Below are 25,797 nucleotides of genomic sequence, written 5' to 3'. Positions count from 1 at the left end.
AACTAGAAACAACTAGGGGCTAGAGGTTATGCCAAAAACTTGCAAGAGATGGTTCTGAAGGTTAGGCCTAAGGAGGGACCAAATTGCAAAGAAAAGATTCCTAGGCCAAGTAGGGAACTAATTGTAAATAATAAAAGTTCTGGTCGGCCAATGCTCAGAGTTAGCAAAAAGGGCTCAAAAATGACTTAGAAAAATTCTAGAAGAATGGGAATAGGATCCTAGCGCTGATATAAGGCTGGAAATGGCCGAAATGCCCTAAGGTCATTCCAGGGTTTTAGACAATTTGAGATAGTAACTTAAATTGAATTATTTAAGCTATGAGATGGCCTCAAATAATCAAGAAAAACTGGAAAATAGTAGTTGAGGAATTTACACAAATTGTAAAATTAATTCTGTCCCCAGAAACTGACAAGGTTAGCTTTAATTAAATTTAAAGCCTATTTATACCTTATCCGGGGAAAGTCAAAATAGCTGTCTAGAGTTTGACTTTTGACCCGAGAAAAATTAGATAAATTTCTCATGATAAAAGAGAAAGAATGAAACCTAGAGACAGATCAATAGAGTTACAAGCCGATAAAAAGAAGTTGGAGAAGGTAACCCCGATTAAATATTATTTAATAATATTTCTGGGAAAAGGAGAAAGGAATATCATTTCCCTATAAATGCTATCAGAGGAGTATAGGGATGTATTTCAAAGGTAAAAAAATGTATTAAAACATGTCCCAGAGATATCAGGTAGGTCAAGACTTGAAAAGTACCCGTTACAGTGTAAACCGGCAAGATAGGTGAAGGGATGTTTGAGGCAATTTTTTACATGAATTTTATATAATTTTTCCTCCCTATCACATTGCCATATGGACAAGAGGATATGCATGGAATTATACAAAAATGTGAAGGGCACAATTGGATTGAAAGAAAGGATTTTTAAGAGGATGATTAAGAAGCTTAATCAAGATAATTAAGCTAATTAATCTTGGATTAAGTTAACTAATCTTGATGACCTAATCAAGATGACACAAGCAAGATGACATCACCCTAGACAAGTGTCACATTTCTTGGAGAGAAAGCATACTTATTCAAGAAGAAAGAATGGACAGCCGAGATCGAATCGGAATTGACGGCCAGGATTTGTTTTAGCTTTCTATAAATATCATCCCTCCCCTTTTTGTGTAATGTTTCAGCCACACCAAGGAGAAAGAGGGGAGAAGCCAAAATGGAGAGGAGAAGAAGGAGAAGAGAGAAAGCAAGGGAAACCATGCAAGTTCAAGCTCAAAATCAAGGTATGTTCATGAATTTTGATGTAATTTCTACCTCCCTTATTATTTTTGAGCCTGGTGGTTGGTTTGATTGGATTTTTTATTATTGAAATCTTATGGAGAGGTGCTGCATGAAATTGATTAGAATAGGAGAAGATGATATGGATGTTAGAAACATGTTTAAAAGCTTGAAAACAACAAGAATCAAGTGGTTTGATATTGATTCTTGGAGAAATCCAACTTCCCCTTTCATTTGTGTATGTTTCTGCCATGACTGGAAATTTATGATGGGTCTAGAATTTGATGATTTTGATGCTTCCAATAAGTTTAAATGATGATTTTGTGTAGGGATATATGTAGAAAACATGTTTGGAAGCATTAAAACTGAAAATGAAAAATGAAAATTTTGGACATAAGGAACCTATGTTTCGGCCAAACCAGAATAGGAGGGAAGGAGTTGGATTTTGATTGTTTTGAGCTTGGAAATAGATTCTACATGTAAAATTATGTGGGTTTAGTATGTGGAAATAATTTTAGGATGATTGGAATTAAAACTCAAAAGTTAGAATTCGATTATATTCAAAAGAGAACCAAGTAAGAAATAGGTTGGTGTCTTGGTTGTAATGAATGTTTGGCATTGTGTATAGATGTGTTTAGGACATTGGAACATCCAAGAGGATGTTTAATGGTGTTGACCAAAAATCTATAGGGTTGGAAAGACAAGGGAATCAAAGGAAAAGTAAGAGGAAAGCTATGTTACAAGGTAGTGAACTTACCTATATTATGTGCTTGATATGTATACTTGCATGATGTGATTGTGTTGCCATGATGTGACTAAGCTATGATAAAATGTTTGCAAAGTTATGTTTGTAAGCTTATGTTATGTTTTTCCTTGGCAATATGTTAGGAAAGCATGAAATGCTGTAGCTTACTTTCCATGGCATTCATGTGTTAATGTTATTATAACATGTCATGCACGTGCATTATGTCTTGCATGCTTATGGGTAGTGTTTTCTATTGAAATTCTCTCGAATCTCACCCTCCCTTAACAACCCCTAATAGGTGCTACAAACGTGAAGGAAAAATCAAGAAGTGGAAGTGCAAGATAAAGGGAAGAAACCAAGCATGTCTTATGTTTCCATAACATGCTATGTTATGTAACTATTATGTTAGTTGATGTTATAATCATGTCATGCATATTCGATGATGTTTAAAATGTTTATGGTATGTAATATGGAAATAGCAAATGTAATGACAACATGGGCAAATGCAAGAAATGAATTTATTTGAAAATGTTGAATTAAGTTAGGGAATTAGAGAGTCTCTAAATGAGCCACGAATTGGTGCCAATGATGAGACAAAGCAAATGGACGAATTTTGCCATGAAATTTGGTAAGTATTTAGAGCACATCTTGAGATTTAAAAAAAGTGATAGATCATGTGAAATGGATGTGTATGCTAAGAGTTATGGCTGTTCAAAGTTGAGGCAGGACTTCTGGAAAACACTGTTTTAACCAAATGAACTATAATCTTTGATGAATAAACTGTAGGAATTGGCAAGGTTTAAGTCTAGATTGTTATTTTTTCCTTGTAGAGAATTGAAATATCTTTATGTGAAAATTGAAACCACTCTGTTTTAATTTTTCTATAATTAGTTATGATTTTTCAAAATTGGCCCCCAAATTCTGAAATGTGCAGTGAACCGTGATCATACAAGTCAAACTTTAAAACTTGATTTTCTAACCTGAAGGCCAATGAATATGGTTCTGAATGCTTTCGTGCACTATAGTGTATAAAAGTAAGGTGTGACACATTGCTCCATAAAATATGGCCGATACATTGGTTAACCTAAAAGGCATGACTAGCCACTCATAATGACTCGAATGGTTTTTAAAGGCTATTTTATGTGCATCTTCAAGCACCAAGTGAATATGGTGGTATCCTAATCTAAGATCCAATATAGTGAACTATCTTATAGTGCTCAATTTATTAAAAAGGTCATCTTCCAAGGGAATAGTTTTTACACACTTGCTCGATATCCCATCTTTCTTTCTAACAAAATTTATAGGAGCTAAAAAAAGTGAACAACTTCCTTGAATTACTCCGTTTTGTAGTAATCCATCTATAATATTTTCAATCGCATCTTTTTGAGCTACTGGATAGCAATAGGGCTTCAAAATGATTAGGTTAGTCCTTTTTTAAAGGACAATTGCATGGTTATGTTCCTCTCTTAAGGGAGGCAACCCCTTAAATTCCTCAAAAATCTCTTGAAAGTAATCTAAAACTCCTTCATAAATTGGTAATAGCAAAATACTATACCACTTTGCTTTTTAGCATAACTAGTTATAAGAGAAACATTTGATCCTACTTCAAGTGAGCAGCCTCAATTCTTGCTTTGCACAATTCAGCTTCTGCAATATTCTTTTAGACCATAAAAACATGGTTAGAGTTTCATAGTCTAACCATTCTTAATGCTTTTAAGCCATTTCAAATCGAGAACTAGATCATATGTTTTAAGATCTAAAATTATAAATTAAAAGATAAACTCTTATCCCTACATCTTCTAACAGATATCCTTCTAAATCCCATATACTCTATACTTCTTGCCACCAAATAACTTTATCAAAGATACTTAATTTGTATCAGCCTCGCATACTAGCTTTTTAGTAAGCCTAAAGTCCATAAAATCATGTGTGCAGCCATTATCAATAAGGATTTGATGACTTTACCAAAGATACTTTATTTGTATCAGCCTCCCATACTAGCTTCTTAGTAAGCCTATGGTCTATAAAATCATGTATGCTACCATTATTAATAAGGGTTTGAATTACATGCATTCCTACTAACCTTGAACGCTTATAGATTAAGCATGATCTACCCTTTTAATGGCATGCAAAAAAATACAAGAGCTTCCTTCTACACTATCAACTTCTTCCAATTCAGGTTCATCATACTTAGCCTTTCTTTTTCTTCCAAGATAACAAAATAAAGCTTCAATTTTTGGTGCTGTGAGCAATTATGGTCATGAACAAACTTTTCATGACAACAAAAACAAAGGTTCTTTAAATGTATTTTCTACTTCCTCCTTTGTAGTCAAATGTTACATGGGTTCTTTGGTCTTGTGGATGAAGAAGATGAATTTTCAAACAAAGAGAAAGTGGATTATGAGAGCCTTGTCATGCTATGCCTTGAGGTTTTTAATCAATAATTAACCAAGGGATATAATATAGTGCAACCTGAGGTCATATTCACATTTGGGAGCCTTTATTGGTGTCTTAAGCTAACTAGATGCCATGAAATACAATAAAATGGGTTTTGGTTTGCAAAAGCAACTTAAACTATAACTAGATGAAGCGAATGAAATTAAACCTAAGTCACTATATTTTTGGTATTTGTTTATCAAAGAGAAATATATGATAGGAAATCTCTTCAAAACGGTTTTAATAGCAATCATAGTTTACTTAAGATAATGAGAGTTTTATAAAATTCGTTAGGCTTTCATGAATAACAACTTTAATGATCCATTGAGTACAATGTTTAAATCAATGTGCCTCATTAATAAAAACATTGTTAAACTCTCCTAATGTGAAATTTGAGAATAATTAATGCAATTGGTTTAATATAACTCAAAATCAACTCAATAACAATATGACCATACAAGATAACAGAGAAACAAAAGAGTTACAATAAAATATATATGTATCCACATATATTAAAGTATGAAACTCAACATTAACCAATCCAAATCACAAAATTAATCCATAGTACTTAATCTAAGCAACTAAGGTTCAGTCACAAACTACAACCATTCAAAGTGAATAATCATAAATCTATAACTAAATAAATGGATCAAAACAAACGACTCTCCTTCAAAGCTTGGAAACTCATGCCACTATCACCATCCTCAAGATTAGGAACCTTAGCCACTCAATTGTAATGACTATTTTGAAAAGTTAACCATGATAGGAAAAAATAAACCCTAAAGTCATGAAGACCTCTATCATGGTTAAAAAAAATTGACTTACATCACAAGCATCCCATGTGAGGATAGACTCTACCCAACTAACATGGTTTTACAATTAAGACACGCCCCTGATTAACTAAAATAACCATAATAAGAAATCCACATTTTTGGGCTTTTGAAGTCCAGAAATAACATTTAACCCTAGGCCCAATCATAAAATCATACTTCTAAACATCCAAACAGGTAAATATTATCATAATAAACTATAGAACTCTAGTGTTCAAAAGTTAATGGTATAAACAAAAGTATCGCATGCAATAATCTTAGAAACCTCTGGCCTTCTACTAGTACGCTTATAGAAAAATAGTTAATTAAAAGTATTTAGTTATAAATCAGAGTTAATAAGCCCTAGGTGGCAATGTACAACATATCAACACATAATAAAAAAGAGAGACGCCATACAATAAGTCATAGCACTCTATGCTTCCGAAACCTTCTCTAATTTACCGGTGCTAGAACTTTTACCTGAAAATGTTGAGAACTATGGGGTGAGGCAATCATCTTAGTAACCAATATTCCAACTTATCATGCATATTAGCATGTGTTCTAATAATTACACAAATATCAATTCATCATTATCCATAACTTAATATATAGAAATTATCTCGATACCTCCCATCAATCTATCCGAATTGCCTTATTCCTACTAACTACACCCATAGGCTAAGTATCTATCAATGTTACTAGCACTCGAAAACTAACCGGTCATCTGATGAGGACTATCTAAAATTTTCAGCACACACAACTGAACCATGGGTCTTTTTCTTGTCATTTAAATGAGGTGTCACAACCTCTCATTAAACTAGTGGGATAGAAAATGAGCTAACTATTATGCACCAATGGGGGGGCCTTACCATCTGGTAGGATAACCAACTCCATTAACAACCAAAACCAACCATTTCAACTATTTGCAATATAAAAAATAATGGGGTTTCATAAGATAGCCATAAAGCACTTGATCTATAAATGCATATTCATATAAGTTCAAATCCCATATCATACTTTTTCATTTCAAGTAAAACAATTCCCATAAGTCAAGTGTAAGTAAATATCATATCAATACCATTATACAAGTCCTCAAATCATATATAAATATACGTTCTCATAATTACTCATAAGCACACATCAACATATACAACAAGTAGAAAGTGGCTATGTCACATCCCTCTAATTCTGACCCTGAAAATGTGAATAATAAATTAGACAAAGGGTCAAGTAGTAAAATAGATTGAACCAGAACAACTCTTGAGTTGAGATCTGACTTTTGTTCTAACTAATATTTTTGAAATTATCGATCCAAGAAGGGAAAAATGAAAAAATTAGAGAAAATTAGAGAAATTTTTTTGAAAAATGGTAAAAAGAGAAATTAGAAGTTTTACTACAGAATTTTCTATAAATTGGGGTTTTTCGAAAAAAGATGGTGAAAAATTAGCTAGAAACAATTATTTTAAATATGCAGAGGCCTTAATAATTTTGAAAAAAACTATGGAAAAATTATTTAAGGATTTATTTGAGTTTATAAAATTATTTTCAGGCTCTGAAAGTGAAATAATTAATTTTAGAATATTCATTACCGAAATCTTATTGGTGAAACCTGATTTTGGAGAAAATTCAAAATAAATAGTTAGATGTTGAGATAAATTCTGAAAAAATTCAGAAGACCTCTATATATTAAAAGGGATTTTTTTTATGTGAAGAAATAAATTTTTAAAGGCCCAGAACTATTTTTGAAAATAGTAACCAATATAGTGGGTTTTGGTTAGAAATTGATAATTTATGATTGGGCCACATTTCTCTTTCTTCTCTAATTAGTTTTGGACTTTATTTGAGCCAAGGAAGCCCACAAAATTTGTACAACCCATGGCTCCTCTTGCCAAGAGAGTTCAAGCCCAATTTAAGCCCAAAATACATAAGAAAAATAAAAAGGAAGGAACACTTGGCATGAGCTACAATTCAAGGGTTAGAGAAGAGGGCCACATATCCCCTTATGTGGCAGAAAACGAGGCATTTCGAGGGGGTTAATGTCAGCTTGTGACCTTTATAAATACCCCTTTAAATAATGCAAAATTCAGCCAACCAAAATCTCAACTTTAAATAGCACCTAAAACCTTTCAAAGCAAGGGAAAATTAAGCAAGGATCTATTAAGGTATATTTAAGCTTGATTTTGATTAGATTTAAGAGTTCTTTTGGCTGAAATTTCATGACAAATCCTCAGTCTACATGCTGTCCAATTTTTGGTCACAATGAGAATGGATTAGGAAAGGATAGAAACCATGAATATGAGATTGGAATGGTATGTTTAATTGATGTTTGGATTGAATTTTAGAAGAAAATCAAAGTTAGGGTTTTATGCACCCTATTTAGCCGCTAAGAATTCTCAGGTTTAGAAATTGTTTCAATATGATTTGATGATTCTAATGAGTTTAGAAGGTGTTTTTGTGTAGGGAAACACCAAGGAAAAGTGTTTAAAATCATTAGAATCAAAAATAGAAATTTTGGATCCCTAAAAGCATACTATTCGGCCAAAGCAAGTTAAGGGGGAAGGAGCATGATTTTGTTAAATCTAATTTTATATTTGGATTTTGCATGAAAAATTGTGTGGTGATGGCCCAAGAGATTGACTGAAACAAAGAAGAAACAATTATGTCAAAAATCAAGGAAAAAGAGTTTAATTGAGTATATTGTTGAATAATGGTATTTATGCTTGGATTATTGGTAATATGAAATATGTTTATACTTGGATTGATAGGCATTGAGCAAGAGAACAAGGAGGAACCCAAAAAAATCAAAGAGGCCAAAAATTGTGGATTGAAAAGAGGTAGCATGGAATTTAAAATCTTGATGTTAACTCGCTTGGTTGTCACATAATATGATTCTTTGAATATATACCATATTGTATTGAAATTATTTGATGGTGATAACATGTTAGTTGGTTGCATTGTATGCCTTGGCAATATACATTAACATGTTGATTTGGAATGGATTGGATTGATACTTGTATGGCATAAATGTGAATAAATGATTATGAACTTGTTTGTAACTTACCTTGCTTGCTTGACATTATTATTGTAATTCTTTTGCTACTAAAATTTCTATAAAATCTCATTTCTCTCTATGTATAAACAACCAATAGGACCCTCAAGTGATATGGCCAAGAGCAAGGAGATAGTATTTCTATGAAGGAAATATGCTATGGAATCATATTGGAACTTTATGTACAGGTTTTGTAATATTTATGGGTACATGTTGGTGATTGAGCTCAAATTGTTTATATTATTTGATGGCATTTTCTAGGTTTTTGTTACACTTTTTGGCTCATTTTAATGATATTTGTACTTAATTGAGATTGAGAATTTTTGTTTTGAGTTAGTGTTATTTGAGGGTAAAATTACCATATTTATTCATTAATTGCATTCAATTGATTTTTGGAACAATCGATACCTTAAACCATTGCTTTTTATTTTAGGACAATCAAGAAGGAGAGCCAAGAGCGAAGGCTAAGGAAGTGCAGCACATAAGACGCAACAACGCTCTGCCAGGTTTCGTCACGGCTAACTCATGTTTCGTTGTGGCTAAGCAAGGATTTTCCACCTAGAAGTTGGTCGCAGCGAAGACACATCAGCAAGTAGGAGTGCTCTCAGCCATGGTTCACCGCGGCGAAACCATACCTTCACCGTGACGAACCCCTCAAATCAGCAACCCAGACCCGAACCATTTTCAGAAATTTTACCTACCCACTCACACAAACCGACCTAGTACACCTCATTACCAGTTTAGAAACCCTATTTTTGTGCAAGTGACATCATGCACTCCTACCACAGCCTCCATCTCCGTTCTCTCTCATCTCTCTCTCATCTAACCCTAATTGCTTTCATTTTCCACTGTCAAACCTCCACCATAGGAAGCTCAGATTCATTCCTAGTTGAGATGCTTTAGATTTTTATGTGTGGCTAGGCGTTTTCATTCTTCTTGAAGGTGTAGCAATGGCTGGAGTTCAATAAGCTAAGAAGGGAAGTAGATTAATCCTAGTTTAGCTATAAATTTATTAATTTCTAAGTTTAAGATTTGTAATTTGTAGTTGAACTACCTGATTATAGTAGTAATCAGTTTTGGATATTCATTTGTGTAGTAGATTGATTATTGTAGAACTTTTGAGCTTAAATCTTTTGAGCTTAAATATATGAAGTATCATGTATGTCAGTTGTGATCTTTTGATTGTCTCTACTCTTACACAGTTGTGTCTTGATATTGAATTGATTTTGATTGCATTTGGCCTGTTGCATTAATCAATCTTTCTGCACACATTAAGAGCACTTTACAGGATCTTGAGAAATGGAGTTCATTGATTAAGATTCTGGACTTAAAGAGTACTTTAAGGTTTATCATTTGAAACTTAGTGATTTCTACTCCCACATCAATTGATTTTGAACTATGACAGCCTGAGCACGCTTTTAAGAGGATCTTCATCATTGTTTGGTTATCTGTTTATCATCATTCATTGCTTATTTCCCTAAAATCTAAAAATATTTTGTTTATCATTCAGTTCAATTCACTTAATGATTTCGAAAAACCAAAACCCCCTGTTTATGTTCAAGTTTGCACTGCATGACATTTAAATTAGCTTAGGTCTATTTCACTAAGGCTCTATTTAAGTGAACTGACCCAAGGTTGCACCCTGTAGTGCAATCCTTAGATAAAAATTTTGATTTAACCTCCAAGGTCTAGAACAGTTTTTGAAAATCAGTTGGATGACTTTTATGGGTTGTAAATTATGAAGAATTACTTGTTATATGTAGTAAAATGTGACTAAATTATATTTGGAGTGGTTATGGTTTATTTTGGTAAGTTTTACATAAAAAGGATGAAAGTTGACCAAATTAAGGGCAATGTTTGACCACCCAAAATTTTGAGTAATTGATGGGGTTTGGATCTGAAACTTAGCAGTCTAATAAATTATATTTTTAGCTTTAAAATGAGTGGTAATTTATAAAAATTTGGAGTTAAATTAAATGACCAAATGAACAGTATACCTTAACATTGAAATTGGGCACACATGAGCTGGATTCATACTGTGAACGTATTTTTTCCTTAAAAAGCTCATTGCAAGCTTTAAGCAGGACTTGAAATCATATCATTCAATTTTTCTATAATTAGTTATGATTTTTTAAAATTTGGAGAAATTAAGGGTTACAGTGAAATTACCTGAGAAAATAAATTTAAAAATTCAAAATTCTTCAACTGAGTGACTTGGGAAATGGTTCCAAATGCTTCCGCTTGATGTAAAATTGGGTAATAAAATAAGAAATGACAGGTTACTATCATTGAAACAAGAAGAAGAATATACTGTAAGAATCCTCAGGTTGAAGCCACAACTCACAAACAGTTTACGTAACATAACACAACCACAAAGTCAAAACATAGCTACTTGAGTGGTTGTGTATAACAATTAGAGATCTTGGCCTTCTAAGCACTCAAATCTCACCAAAACCATAAATCAATCCATCTAATACTAAACTTAGAGTCCTAGTAGCTCAAATAACCCTCCAAGTCATCCATTAAGCTCAACTTATATAATTCGTGTAAAAATCCCAATTTCAGACTTAAGCTTTAACCTCAAAAATACCCATTTCAGTAATTCAAGTTCTATCAACAATCTAAACTAATTAATCATTAATCGTAACTCATATTAGCATAGCCCAATCATCAAAACTGATTTCTAATCTCCACATTATCATTAACCATCAAAACTTCAAGAAATCATAAACTTTAACCTCAAAAATCTTCAAAACTCCAAATATAAAAAACCTATTAAACACTTAATCTAACCCACATAAACCATTTAAACTCAAACTAACTGGTCAAAGTTTAATCCAATTCAAAATCGTCAAGAAACATCAAGATCCAACTATTCAAAGATATGAAAATTTAAGAAAAAAGAGTAGAAATCAAATCTAGGAAGTTTACTCGAGTGTTAGAAAGCTTAAAAACACCTCCAATGGGTCAAAAATCTTTGTTCTAGCAAAGCCTATCCGAAACCCTTCTTCTTACCTTCTTTTTCTTTTATAGCTAAAATCTAGTTTTAAATACTAGCTTTTGATGCGTTTGTTATAACAAACATCTAGGAAATGACATAGACCAGAATATCTTATTTCAAAAATTTATAACTAACTCTATGAATCTCCAAAATTACAAAATATGTCTCTTTAAAAAGCTTGAGATGTCTGTTTTTTTAATATAAAAGGTGTAACATCCTAAATTTTGGCTCATAGATACAAGTAATAGCACAAGGAAAGGATGATTACTAAGTCCAATGCAACGAAAGTCCCGGAGATCCCTCGGAAGGAAAAAGACATTTTTCAAGGGCAAATGTGTAAAATAATAGTGTTTGGGGACTAAAGAATGACGAACTAGAAACAACTAAGGGCCAGAGGTTATACCAGAAACTTGCAAGAGATGGTTCCAAAGGTTAGGCCTAAGGAGGGACCAAATTGCAAAGAAGAGATTCCTAGGCCAAGTAGGGACCTAATTGTAAATAATAAAAGTTCTGGTTGGCCAATGCTCAGAGTTAGCAAAAAGGGCCCAAATGACTTAGAAAAATTCTAGAAAAATGGGAATAGGATCCCAAAGCCGATATAAAGCTAGAAATGATGGGAATGCCCTAAAGTCATTCCAGGGTTTTGGATAATTTGAGATAGTAACTTAAATTGAATTATTTAAGCCATGAGACGGCCTCAAATAATCAAGAAAAACTGGGGAACAGTAGTTGAGGAATTTACACATATTGTAAAATTAATTCCGACCCCAGAAACTGACAAGGTTAGCCTTAATTAAATTTAAAGCCTATTTATACCATATCTGGGGAAAGTCAAAATAGCTGTCTACAGTTTGACTTTTGACCTGAGAAAAATTAAAGGAATTTCCCGTGATGAAAGGGAAAGAATGGAACCCAAAGACAAATCAACGGAGTTACGAGCTGATAGAAAGAATTCAAAGAAGGTAACCCCAATTAAGTATTATTTAATAATATTTCTAGGAAAAGGAGAAAGAAAATATTGAAGACCATCATGACGACACTGAGTCAGCATGCCGAGTCACTAAATGCAATCATGACACCTACGAGTCATCATGCTGAGTTAGCAGAAGATATTTTTGAACAGCATAAAAATCAGAACGCAGTAGGGGAATATTTTAGACAGTCCTTTGTCTACCTGTTATAGTGAAATCTCTACTGTGTGACTCAATAAGGTTAAGTAGCCTGTCAGTAAAACTAATTATTTTTATCTATGCTCCTCTAAGATGGCACCATATATGTACTTAATTAAGATGAGAAAATGGTGCCAGAACATGTTCCAGTGGTATTGGGTCAGTCAGGACTCAAAAAAGTACTCGATACGGTGCAGAATGGCAAAATAGGTAGAGGAATACCTAAGGACTATATTTTACACGAATTTTATATTAATTTCCTCTCTATTTTAATGCCAAAATGATGAAAGAATATGGAAGAGACAAGTGTACGGTTAGATGGGAAAAGAAGGTATTATGTATACGGTTGGATGAAAGACACGTGTACGGTCGGATGCAAGACACGTGTGTGGTTGGATTAAAGACATGTGGCTTAATGATGTAAGCATGATGTCATCAAGATGAGGTAAGCATGATGTCATAGGACACGTGTCATCACAAGATAAAAAGAGAAAATGGACAGTCCAGATCAAGCTACGTATTTTTAAGATCAACGGTCGAGATTTGATCTTGTTTTCTATAAATACCCCTCCCCACCCCTCCATTTCGTCCAAGCACAAGGAACCCATGGGGAAGCTCTTGTAAAATGGTTTCTAGCGAGAGAAAGAAGAGGAAGAAAGAAAGGCCAAGTGATCCCAAGCCAGATCAAGCGCTAAAACAAGGTATGTGTGCCGTTTTTGATGTAGTTTCTACCTCCCTTGTTATTTTTGAGTTGGTGGTTGGTTTGATTGGATTTTTGATGATTGAAATCCTATGGGGAGGTGCTGCACGAAATTTATTGGAATAGAAAAGGATGGAATGAATGTTAGAAACATGTTTAAAGGCTTGGAAATAACAAGAATCAAGTAGTTCTATGTTGATTTTACAAGAAATCTGACTTTCCTTTAGTTTGTGATTCTATTCGGCCTTGACTATTCTAAATGGTTAGGATTGGATTTTGATTGTTTTGAGCTTGGAAATGGATTCTATATACAAAATTATGTGGGAATTGCATGTGGAAATAATTTTAGGAAGGTTGGAATTGAAAATCAAAAGTTAAAGTTCAAATATGTTCAAGAAAGAATCAAGTACAGATAAGTTGATGACTTGATTCTAATAATTGTTTTACATCATGTATTGATATGTTTAGGACTTTGAAACATCCAAGAGGATGTTTAATGGTGTTGACCAAAAATCCATAAGGTTGGAAAGACAAGGGAATCAAAGGAAAAGCAAGAGGAAAGCTATGTTACAAGGTAGTAAACTTATCTATATTGTGTGCTTGATATGTATGCTTGCATGATGTAGTTGTGTTGCCATAATGTGACTAAGTTATGATGAAATATTTGCCTAGTTATGTTTGCAAGTTTATGTTATGTTTTGCCTTAGCAATATGTTATGGAAGCATGAAATGCTTTAGCTTACTTTTCATGGCATTCATGTGTTAATGTTATAACATATCATGCATTTGCATTATGTCTTGCATGCTTATGGGTAGTGTTTGCTACTGAGATTATCCTAAATCTCACCCCTCCCTAACCAACCATTTAGGTCAATCAATGGTGGTCAATAATGGCACGAGAGGCAGGGAGAAGAAGGTGGAGAATTATTGATGTCAATGAATGATGTTATTATTCAATGTATAATTCTCCTATTTTGTAATCTATGTTATGCATACCAATAATGCCATGTATTTAATTACAATGTTTATGGGAGGAATAGAAATGTATGAGGATGATTGGGAAAGCATAAACCCAATTTATGTATGCCAAAGAAATAAAAAGAATTAACGTAAAAAGAGGTTATGGGATAAAACGTAGGTCATGAAGTAGTGAGTTTGTAGCTCCAGTTTGACCTATCAAATGAATGAGTTAAGCTATGAAATTTTGACAAGCTATAGTACACATCCCAAGCTTTAAAATGAGAGGTAGATCGCCTCAATCGAATGTGTACACAAGGAGATACAATTTTTGTAGAATTAGGTATGATTTTTCAAAATTGGACCTGAAATTTGAATTTAAACAGTGAACAGTAATCCGAGTAGTTATGTTGAAATTTTAAATCCAAGGGCTTGTATTTTGACCTGCTTGAACCATAACACTTACTAATGCACATTCTAAGGGGTTAAAGGTAGGATGTGTCAAAAGGAGTCACTCAAAAGTAAGATTATTTAGCCCTTAAAAATACCCAAATTCCAAGATCACTCAAAAAAGTCTAGAGACATCACCTCCTACCATATATCTTAGTATTTCTAAGCCTCAAACTTCCAATTTGAATGACACAATACTTCAATTTTTCTTGCTAATCAAATCTTAATTAACTCCAAACCACATATTAAAAACTCAAAATGTTACACATAGCCTCTGAAAATGCACCAAGGAGAACGAATCTTCTACTATTACTATTGGATATGGAGGAAAGTGATCAGAAATGAAGAAAATGGAGGAGGAAGAAAATAGAGATGGGAAGATAAGAAGAGGGGTAAAGAGAGGTGTAGAAGATATCAAACATAGCTTAGAGTTCAAGTATTATGTAGAGGAAGTCAGGTCTAGCAATAAAAAATTGAGTAGGATCCATATTTAACAAAATCTGAAGCCCAAAACGTTATGTTGCGAAATATGACAAGTTTCTTGTGGTCAAAATGCATTTTTGCCCCAGTAAACTGCACAGAGAGCCACTTCTTGGTTCTTGTGTTGTGTAATCCCTTGATCTTTGATCTTGGCCCCAATTCTCAAGTATCCTGCAATGAAAACTAACATTTTGAAGTATCAACTGCCCTAAAAATCAATTAAATATAATTAATAACTAATTATGGTAATTTTAGCCCCAAATTAAGCTTGAAAATCTAAATTATACAAAATTACATGCAAATGAGCCTATAAAACTTAGTATAAACCCTTAAAATGATATGAAATAATATAGAAGAATTAAGTTCAATTAATGAACTTATCTCGTTAGTGGGATCCGAGAAGTATAAGAGTATTCTTGTAGTTAGTCAATGTGTTCAGAGCAAAAGAAGCCATTTAGGTTGTCACAAACACGTGTGTAGGGGATTGGTCAACATGTTTTTCATGCTTTATATTGAGGGGGTGATCTCCTAGATCCTTACAAGTCTTCTTGCTTCTCTCACAGTTCTTGGAGAGTAAACAACATGTGCACAGGCCCTTTAATGCCTTCCTTCACGGCCAACATGTATGCATTAACTAGGTAATCTATTGAGAGGTCTAATTTCACTAAAACTAAGTCAAACTCAGCATTGAACTCATTTAAAGTCTTTGTTTGGCATAGAAGGGTAAAGTTAGTCATGGATGTCTAGTACAAAGATGAGAAACTTTTTTTAAGAAGATCAACATATTCTTTCCATCTTAATGGCTGACCCCACTATCTACGTTTGTGCAATGGAATGTCTTATCATCTAGTGCATGCATAGGTATAATCTTTACTTTCACATCTTTTGGAGTGTCATCAAACTTAAAAAAATAATTCATAATTGAGTGTAAAAGTAAGCATGTCTGACGATGGAGGTAACCTTAGAAACTCCATATTAGTGAACTGGGTAGGCTTTTAATGGCCATTTCTACCCCTTCTTTAGGATTTCTTGAGCTTGCATTGTCTCCAATACCATAATGGCCCCTGCTTTGATGTGACACACCATATTGTGAAGTTCTTGTTTGAAACCAATATCTGTTTCTTGTAATTCATTGTCACTACCAAGCTTCTACCCAATCGTTCATGGCCTTTCTTCCATATTTCTTGTTTCTTGACCACGTGTTATCTATGAATATTGCCAAGGAGACCTAGTTCTGGATACCACTAGTGTTGAAAATAATATTTTGAAGAAAAAGCGGGTTTGAAGTGGGGAACTAGAAGTAAAAACAAAGATTGTACAGAGGCAAAGGAAAATAAGAGAACATAGAATTAAATAATATACACTTAATTAACAAGTAACCAAATCATACAATTGTCCATGTGGTCTATTTATAATACAGTAAGTCTAATTATAATGCTATTCTAACAAACTTCACAACAATTCTATCTTAGGTGACTAATGGTTAAAAACTATTTACCTAATCTTTTTTTTCTCATCAAGAAGTTATTTTATTCTTTTTTGGTCCCACATGCAAGCTAATTATTACCTCCGGTTCTAATTATAAGACCTCATTTGTAGTCTACAAATAAAATCTTATAAATAGGACCGGAGGTAGTACTATGTAAGCTTTAGACTTTGTATTGCCTGTTTTCCAATTTTCCTTGGACCCACCTCAACATTGCCTCTCAATTTTGGATTGGGTTTAGCATGTCCTAGGCTCCTCAAATTGGGCTTGGCCGTGGATTAGTTTTATTTTATGGGTTTAGGTAGTGAATTCACCATCCTTATCTTTCAATACTTAAATTTCCAAATAATTTCAGAAATTATTTGGGATCTCTTTACAAATAGTTTTGTCCTCCACTAACTACTTCACCTTGTGAAATAATTTTCCTAAAAGTTTTAGGTCAAACGATAATCTTTAACTACTTCTTTAGATTTCTAGAAAATATGCTTTTAATTTACAAAAAGAAATTAACTTTAAAATTATTTATAGCTCTTTCCAGAGAATAATTACTTCCATAAACTTTTTGAATTATTAAGATATATCTATAATTTTTTTCTCAATTTTTTGAACCTTTAAATAGTTTAATAATTATTTTCTCCTTTATTGTCTTAAAATTTCACCCAAAAATAAGGTTTTCAGTCAAATAACATGCACTTTTTGATAAAATGAAACAAATAAAGGATTAAATATATCTTTTTTTGTTTGCCTCTGAACAAGTGTTTTTAGGGGAGCTATGTGCTATAACTCGCATGATTAAACCAAATTAATTAAGCATGGTTGGAGCCAAATCAGGTAGATGAATGATTTCAAAATGTTAGATGAATGATTTCAAAATGTAAGCCTCTAGGACGGTATTTAGAAGTTTGCCCTATGATATATAAATATGTAAGTGAGACGTATGTATGCTGGTAATAAGCTACTTAAAGTTTCGACAAATCCTAAATACTACCTTTGATTCTTAATATAAGAGCTAGTTGGAGGATTAGGTTTGGTCCTAAATATAAGATTTTAATTCACATTATCTCCCAAATTTATAGGCTTTTCTCTAAAATATCCTTATTTATTAATATAGGGGGTTCCTACCCAAAGGTGATTCCAATCTCATGATTAAAGATGACGGTTTAAAAAAGTCAATACACATTTATTACAATTATACTAACTTAACTAATTTCTTTATTCTTTCCAAATTAGTTATCTAACTCTTATATTAAAGAAGGCAGTAGTAAATAGTAAGTTATTTCAAGTGCTTCTTGTTTAAGAGATTATATTCTTTGCAAATACCAAGTTGTCCAATTACAAGAGCACAAGCTAAGAAAATTAGGATGAAACCTACCTTGAATTAATAGACTTGGATAAAGCAAGTAGCAATTGCGCAAATCTGAACAAAAATAATCAAGATGAAAATTTAATTTGAGCTGAAAATGTTGTTTAAAATTGTCTGAATTTATTTAGATGGAAATTTGGATTAATTAGGCACAACTGAGATTAAATTTTCGTTCATAAATGGTTTAAAGAATTAGAAAAAGATACCACATATACGTGTATAGGTAAATATAAATTAGGACTTTGCATGGGCAAGGCTAGGCAGGACTAAGTGACGTGGGCTTCCCTGCCCATCTTAAGTGATGATGTACTGTTGCGTTGTTCATATTATATAGAGATTTTCACCAAACCTAGCAAATAATATTTTGATTTTTAAATTTTTTTATAATTTCACAGTTTAGAATATTTCAAGAGAAGAAATAATATAAACAATACACAACATAGTAGGTTTTCAAACAACATCCATAATCAAATATATCAACAATTTAAATCTTGAAATATATAATTCTATCATATATGAATATTACATTTGTGTGTGTATGTATATTAAATATACATACATATATAAACTCTGGACAGAGTTGAATGGTCAGGGCAGCATACTTTGCCCGATACCTAGCCCTGCTCGACATTTGGTGCTACCTGAAAATGCCCATTTATTGTTTGGGCTGTTTTTTAGGCTTGAGTTAGGCATAATTTCACAGAGTTCAGGTGGGTATTGCGGCTTTTTGAGTCTCATGAACACCCCTAATACAGATAATAATTTTGATGCTATCGTAAGATGAGCAATAATTTGAGCAGAAGTCTATTGTTTCCTTTTAACACCTTGGAAACATTTCTAGAAGTTGTTTTGAACTTGTTGCGTGCATATACTTTGCACCTCAGTTAAAAAAGAACCAAGAGAGAAGTACTATTAGGTCCCAAGGAGGATATTTAATTATCCAAAAATCCATTAACAACTGAAGAGTTTGTAATAACAAGTTCTAAAGTAGAAAATATAACACATTTAGACTGCTTACTTATTATTGAAAGCTTTTGGTAACTAAATCCATTTTTTCGGACCTTATAGTAATATTCCAAGAACCTATGCCAAAACCTAAAAGTGTGGTAGTGACATATTTTTGCAATTAAGTTGGAATTATATATATATATATATATATATATATATAAAAGACTTTTGGCACCGGTTGTTAAAATAATTAGTGCCGAAAATGTGCTCATTTGCATTTTTTTTTTAAAGGATTAAAATTCAATTTTGCCTCAATAGGTTTTGCGTAGGAGTTGTGAATATCTGATTTTTCTTGGATCAATATTACCCCAAAATTGTTAAAAAATCGAGTAATGTAGCCTTAATTGTTAAAAATGATAACAATCAATGTTAGTTTTTTAATATTCAATATTATTTTTTTAATGATTAGGTGACACTAATCCTAAAAAAACTTCTAAATAATCATAGCTTCCATTTAAAAACTTTAAGTACAAAATTACGCCTTAATCCTTTTTAATTAAGTTGAAATTGTGTAGGACTTTTGGTAAAACAACAAGTAGAGAAATCATTATATTACCTCTAGTCCTTAATATAAGAGTTAGTTGATTAATTTGAGTAAATTAAGAAAGTTTGTTAAGTTAGTTATTTGCAGTAAATATGGTTATCTTTTTTAAAATACTCTTCCCAATCATGTGTATTAGTTAGGAAACCTTTTACATGTGTAATTATTACAATAACTACTTTGGAAAATATGAATAAATATCAAAGACAAAGTAGATTGGGGTCTTATGTATTTAGGACCAAATTAAAAGTTAAATTAGCTCTTATATTAAACATCAGAGGTAGTAATTTCTTTTAACCTAACCCCCCCCCCCTATTTGGCCAAACCCCACTCTTCCTCACTATTGCATTTCCTCTTTTTCCTTGCCCCAGCGACACTTGCGCTCATGCAGCGGTTCCTTTTTTTTTTTTTTTAATATTTGGCTATAAATATAGAATATATGTAGCTTCTGTTCAATTGAGATGTGACGACGCACAAAGGAACACGATGAAGATGGTTGCAAAGAAGAAGGTATTATTGTTGCTCATCTTTACTCTGGCCATATCCGCATCTAGTTTGGGCCGCGCGGATGCAACAAGCTCGCCGATTCTCGATGTTTACTCCGTGAATCGAAGCTGTTTTCCGGCCGGATTCCTTTTCGGCACTGCATCAGCCTCTTTTCAGGTTGGTTAATTTCATCGTTTTTCTTCTTCTCTCTGTGTATGGCCAATTATATACGAAACCCTGGCATTCTACGGAGTCTAAGTCCACAAAGGCCATAAATAATACGACTTGCAATAATTCGTATAGAGTCCATGTAGTAAGGATGATCTGCAAAATTATTTGGTTGATTAATTCATATGCATTCAGTACGAAGGTGCAGCAAAAGAAGGTGGAAGAGGACCCTGCATATGGGATACGTTCACTCACAAATACCCAGGTCTCTTTCCGTCTCTTTAAATATTAATCTCGTGCCTAACCTCTTTTATTATAAAGAATTGCCTGGAAGCCAAAAGTTAATACACCCTTTTTATTCATCAAGTCGTAATTTGATCTCAGAGCTTGTGTGCGCGTGTGTTATTTTTTAAAGTAGAAAAATAATTGGTAAATACAAAATTTAGACACTTGTATATGAAACTTCACTCTTACATACTCCATATCTATGATTCTACCTCTCATTAAAAAAAAAAAAAACTTTTTATCTTTTCACACTACATTTATTTTGAGGTAACTTTTACTATTCATAACTTATTTATATGAATTTATTTTATATATATATATATTCATATTAGAAATGAAGTGCTCGTCTTGTAGGCCAAAATCTGTAAATGCATGGAAGGAAGGTGGCTGGATAATTTTTCTTTTTTAAGATTTTGTTGCACTTTATCATATGTTATTTCTAGCCTCATCACTTTCACCATTTCCCCCCTTGTCGTCTCCTTTTCTTTTTTTTTTTTTTTTTTGCCCCTTGCCTGTACAATTTGCTCACAGATAATAAGCTTTAATTTTACCAACAAGCTGTTGATTGATGTAATAAGTAGTCTCATCCCTATAAAGAGGAGAACGCAAATTCAAATTCTAGAAAACATACTTGTTGAGAGAGGCAAAACCACTTTATCCTCTAAACCTCAAAAGGAGAAACCCTTCATTAAATGAAAAAAAAAAGTTTTAATTTTAAAAATTCACAATAAGCTTCAAGAGTCAAATAAATCAGTTGTCTAATGACGTTCATACACGCCTATTTTATTCACTGGCGGACAGAAAGAATAGCGGATCGGAGCAATGGAGACGTGGCCAATGACCAATATCATCGCTATAAGGTATGAGGGTTGAATACTAATTATGAAAATTTGGACTTTCAGAATAATTTTATCAAACATAATAAATTTACTCTATTTATTATTATTATTATTATTATTATTATTATTATTATTATTATTATTATTATTATTATTATTATTTATTGGGACCACGATGTTTCATCAGTAACGTCACACGAATGCAATGGGATTAGGGGATTCACAAAATAAAAATGAAATCTCCATCAATTTAATTTTGTAGTTTTTGTTGCCATAATTTATTATACGTTGATGTTGTTCGCTTGTATTTTATATAGGAAGATATTGGGATCATGAAGTATATGAATTTAGATGCTTACCGATTTTCTATTTCTTGGTCGAGGATACTGCCAAGTGAGTTAGATTTTTCTCAAGACTATTTGTATAATTTGTTGAAATTTTCCGAGGGCTTGAGTTTCATTTTTTATTTTGTTTTCTAATTTTATATTCATAAAAAATAAACATTTGCAGAGGGAAAGCTAAGTGGAGGTATAAACAAAGACGGAATCAAATATTACAACGACCTCATCGACGAGCTATTGGCTAATGGTCACAATCTAATCTTAATAAGTCTTAATTAAGCTAAATTATGCAAAGTCTTCCTAAATTTTATGTTATATATATAACCTTTCTAACTTTTGGAAATTTTCGATAAACCTTCTTAAATTTTCAAATCTATAGAGATAATCCTAAACAATCAATTTTATATCCCTTAAATCTATGCATAAATGTAAAAGTTCAAGGAGGTTTATCATAAGTTTCAAAAATTAGGAAGGTTATTTATGTATGACAAAAAGTTTAAGGAGGTTTTATATAATTTAGCCTTTTAATTATACATTTTTTTTATTTAAATTCAAATGGATGCTGATATGATGCTGCGATAACCAAATCACAAAAATTGACGAACGAACAGGCCTGACACCTTTTGTAACTCTTTTCCACTGGGATCTTCCACAAGCTCTGGAGGATGATTATCGCGGTTTCTTGAGCCATGACATTGTGTAAGTAAGAAATAATTAATTATACATAATATATCATAATTATGTAATTCTAAATATAAGAACTAGATAATGGGGTTCAATTTGATCTTAATTAAATATAATATCTCAATCCACTTTGTTTTCAAAATTTATATTACCTCAATCGTTAATATAAGAGCCAGTTAACTAATTTGAGTAGATTAATGAAACTAGTTAAGCTAGTTATTGTAATAAATATGTATTGTTTTTTTCCAAAATATCTTTACCAATCAAAGTATATTGGCTAGAACTATGATTATTATAAGGATCACCTTAAAAAAACAGATAAATATGAGAGACAGAGGAGATTGGAGTCTTATATTTAGGACCAAAATAAAAGTCAAACGAACTATTATATTAAGGACCGGAGGTAGTAATATTTTGCCCAGAATATCTCTATTAATTGCACATACATATATAAATAAGATACTACCTCCGGTCCTAATTATAAGACATTGTTTGTAGTATGCAAACGAGATCTTATAATTAGGACCGGGGGTAGTAGTTTAGGAAAACTAAGACATTCTTACAAAATATAACTAACTTAGCTAATTTTATTAATATTTATAAATTAATTTTTAGTTTTTATATTAAAAAAAACCGAAGGTAGTGTATGTATGGATGTGTATATATAATTGTGAAATGAATGAATGAGTGTGTGCGCATCTGTTTTTCTTTCAGGAAAGACTACAGTGACTATGTGGAGCTATGCTTCAAGGAATTTGGGGACAGAGTGAAGCATTGGATAACACTGAATGAGCCATGGAGTTATTGCAATGGCGGGTATGCATTGGGAACTTTTGCACCAGGTCGATGTTCTTCTTGGGTTAACCCTAATTGCATCGACGGTGATTCCTCCGTCGAGCCCTATTTAGCTGCTCATAACATGCTTCTTGCTCATTCATCTGCCGTCCAAATCTACAAGTCCAAGTTTCAGGTCATCACCTTAATACATTAAATTACATACACACCCACACACACTCAGAGCAACATCAAGTAACAAATTATGTCTCTTATATATATATATATATATATATATATCAAACACTTCATCTCATATTACTAGTTTCACATTTCATCTTCTTTCTCAAGTTCTTTGTGCATATCGATTAACTAATAAAGATGCATACATGTGTTTGATTTTTATACATATGCAGGCATCCCAGAAGGGTATTATCGGCATAACATTGGTGGCCCACTGGTTCGTACCCTTTTCAGAGAGTAACGACGACCAAGATGCCGCTCAACGAGCCCTTGATTTTATGTTCGGATGGTATGTATGTAATAGTAGTAATTGATGTAGTTAAAAAAAAAAAAAAAAAGCCAAAAGGGAGAATTACTGTGAAATTTCAACCAAGAAAGATAATTACTTAAAAATCTCAATGACAAATGAGCAGTTGAAACATATTATATCTTGCTCTAAAACTTGCCACTATAAGTGCTCAATTACTGTAAGACCTTTTTGTGAATATTTTCTTTTTTTGAGAAAGCTATTTTGAGGTCCAAAAAAAAGAAGACAATTACTAAAAAGTTCCAATAAAAAGTGAGCAGCTAAAGCATATATATTATTATATTCTGTTCTGAAATTTGTTTAATTGTGAATATTTTCTTTTCTTGGAAAAACTACTTTGAGGTCTTAAAGAAGGAAGATAATTATCGAAAACTTCTAATGATGAGTGAACAATTGAAACATGTTGTTATATTCTGCTTTGAAATTTGTCATTGCAAATACTCAATTATTATGGCACTTTCTGTTGAATATGTTCTTTTTTCTGAGAAAATTGCTTTTCAGGTCCTAAAGAAGCTAAGGAAGATAATTATCTTAAAATTCTAATGATAAGTGAGCAGCTAAAACATATTCTTATATCCTACTCCAAAACCTGTCATTATAAGTGCTTAATTGTTATGTCACTTTTTTGTGATTTTGGAACCTTATTGCAATTCTCCCAAACAAAAAATCATCTAAAAACATATTTCACACATATATATAGCATGTTATTTGGAAATATATATTATTGCAGGTTTATAGAGCCATTGAATTCAGGGAAGTACCCAGCGAGTATGCAAGTACTAGTGGGAAGCCGATTGCCTAAATTCTCAGCAGAAGAAGCGAAGCTTCTGAAAGGCTCTTTTGATTTTCTAGGACTCAACTACTACACTGCTTATTATGCCGCCCATACCCTCCGCGCTCAGAAACCCGCCTACCAAACTGATTCTCATGCAAATCTTACAAGTACTTCACCAATAATATGGATCTTAATGTTAATATTTTTTGTTATCAGTGTTAAGTTTAAAGAACTCAAAAGACACTTTATAACATTCATTTCAATGTCTCTATTTATTGTATTTACCTATTTGTTAATTATTTTGTGCAGCTGAGCGGAACGGCGGCGCACCCATTGGTCCACAGGTGTGTGGGTAATCGCGCCATATATTTCACTCCCACCTTCAATAACTTTGTGTGATTCATAAATATAGTATTTTTGTCTGACGAAAGGTAATGTGTTTATATTTTGTATATATTTGCAGTCTGCCTCTGATTGGCTATTTGTTTATCCAAAAGGAATTAAAGACTTGTTGCTCTATGTGAAGACTAAGTATAGCAATCCTCTAATTTACGTTACTGAAAATGGTACTTATGGATAAGCTTCTACTTTTCGTTATTTCTCTTATTATTTTTCTCCTTGGGGATCATATATATTTGTTTTTCACACTTTAATTCATGATCTCCTTGATATTTATTTTCTGTACTATATGTAGGTGTTGATGAATATAATGATCCAACATTAACATTGGAGGAAGCCCTCATGGATACTTTTAGAATTGACTTCTATTTCCGCCATCTTCATTATCTTAAATCTGCGATTAAGTAAGTGATGATGACTTCTGTTTATTAAATTATTGGGTTAATACCATCTTTATTGTTAAAATTAATCTCATTTTGATTTTGGTCTCTAAAATTTGATTTCATCATTTTGGTTCGTCTAAAAATTTAGATCCTAAAACAGTGTTTTGGGTCCTGAAACAAGGTTTCATGGATCAAAACATACTCATTTTAAATTTTAAGAACAAAATCAAAATGAGATCAAATTTCAGATACTAAAAATGATATTCATCCTAAATTATTCATTGAATTTAAGGTCTCTCTCCTCTTTTAACTTCTGCTTCTTTGTTTTTTTTTTTTTTTTAACCCTTACAAGGGATGGCGTCAATGTAAAAGGATACTTCGCATGGTCATTACTGGACAACTTTGAATGGGCTAACGGATATACAGTGCGTTTTGGAATCAACTTTGTGGATTATAAAAACAATAATCAAAGATATTATAAAGTGTCGACTCAATGGTTCAAGAACATCCTCCAAAAGAAATAATTTAATGATTTTGGAAGCAATTCATAATCATGTCAACACTTCTTATATGGTAATGACGATCATGACGATATGTTGATGCGATAGAGCGTCAATCTTCCTCTTTTTTTTGCTTTTCTCTTG

At 32.5% G+C, this 25,797-nt stretch overlaps 1 protein-coding gene across 1 annotated transcript; it reads left to right on the top strand.

The window, feature by feature from the left end:
• The first annotated feature begins 717 nt into the window (after nucleotides 1-717).
• LOC114756746 (beta-glucosidase 12-like) lies at nucleotides 718-25,677 on the top strand. The gene is made up of 17 exons (XM_028945677.1): nucleotides 718-735; nucleotides 1,182-1,280; nucleotides 8,748-8,820; nucleotides 11,372-11,385; nucleotides 19,980-20,132; nucleotides 20,319-20,388; nucleotides 21,210-21,268; nucleotides 21,565-21,640; nucleotides 21,758-21,835; nucleotides 22,200-22,287; nucleotides 22,987-23,242; nucleotides 23,463-23,578; nucleotides 24,327-24,538; nucleotides 24,681-24,715; nucleotides 24,835-24,937; nucleotides 25,066-25,174; nucleotides 25,506-25,677. The coding sequence occupies exons 1-17, from the start codon at nucleotides 718-720 to the stop codon at nucleotides 25,675-25,677; spliced, it is 1,731 nt and encodes a 576-aa protein (XP_028801510.1).
• Nucleotides 25,678-25,797: the final 120 nt, after the last annotated feature.

This window comes from Neltuma alba, unplaced genomic scaffold (assembly GCF_004799145.2).
Source record: "Neltuma alba isolate B1F8T4 unplaced genomic scaffold, ASM479914v2 tig00010471_pilon, whole genome shotgun sequence".
NCBI lineage: Eukaryota > Viridiplantae > Streptophyta > Magnoliopsida > Fabales > Fabaceae > Neltuma > Neltuma alba.
Note: the sequence above shows the minus strand (reverse complement) of the source record. Positions and strands in the feature narration are given on the sequence as shown.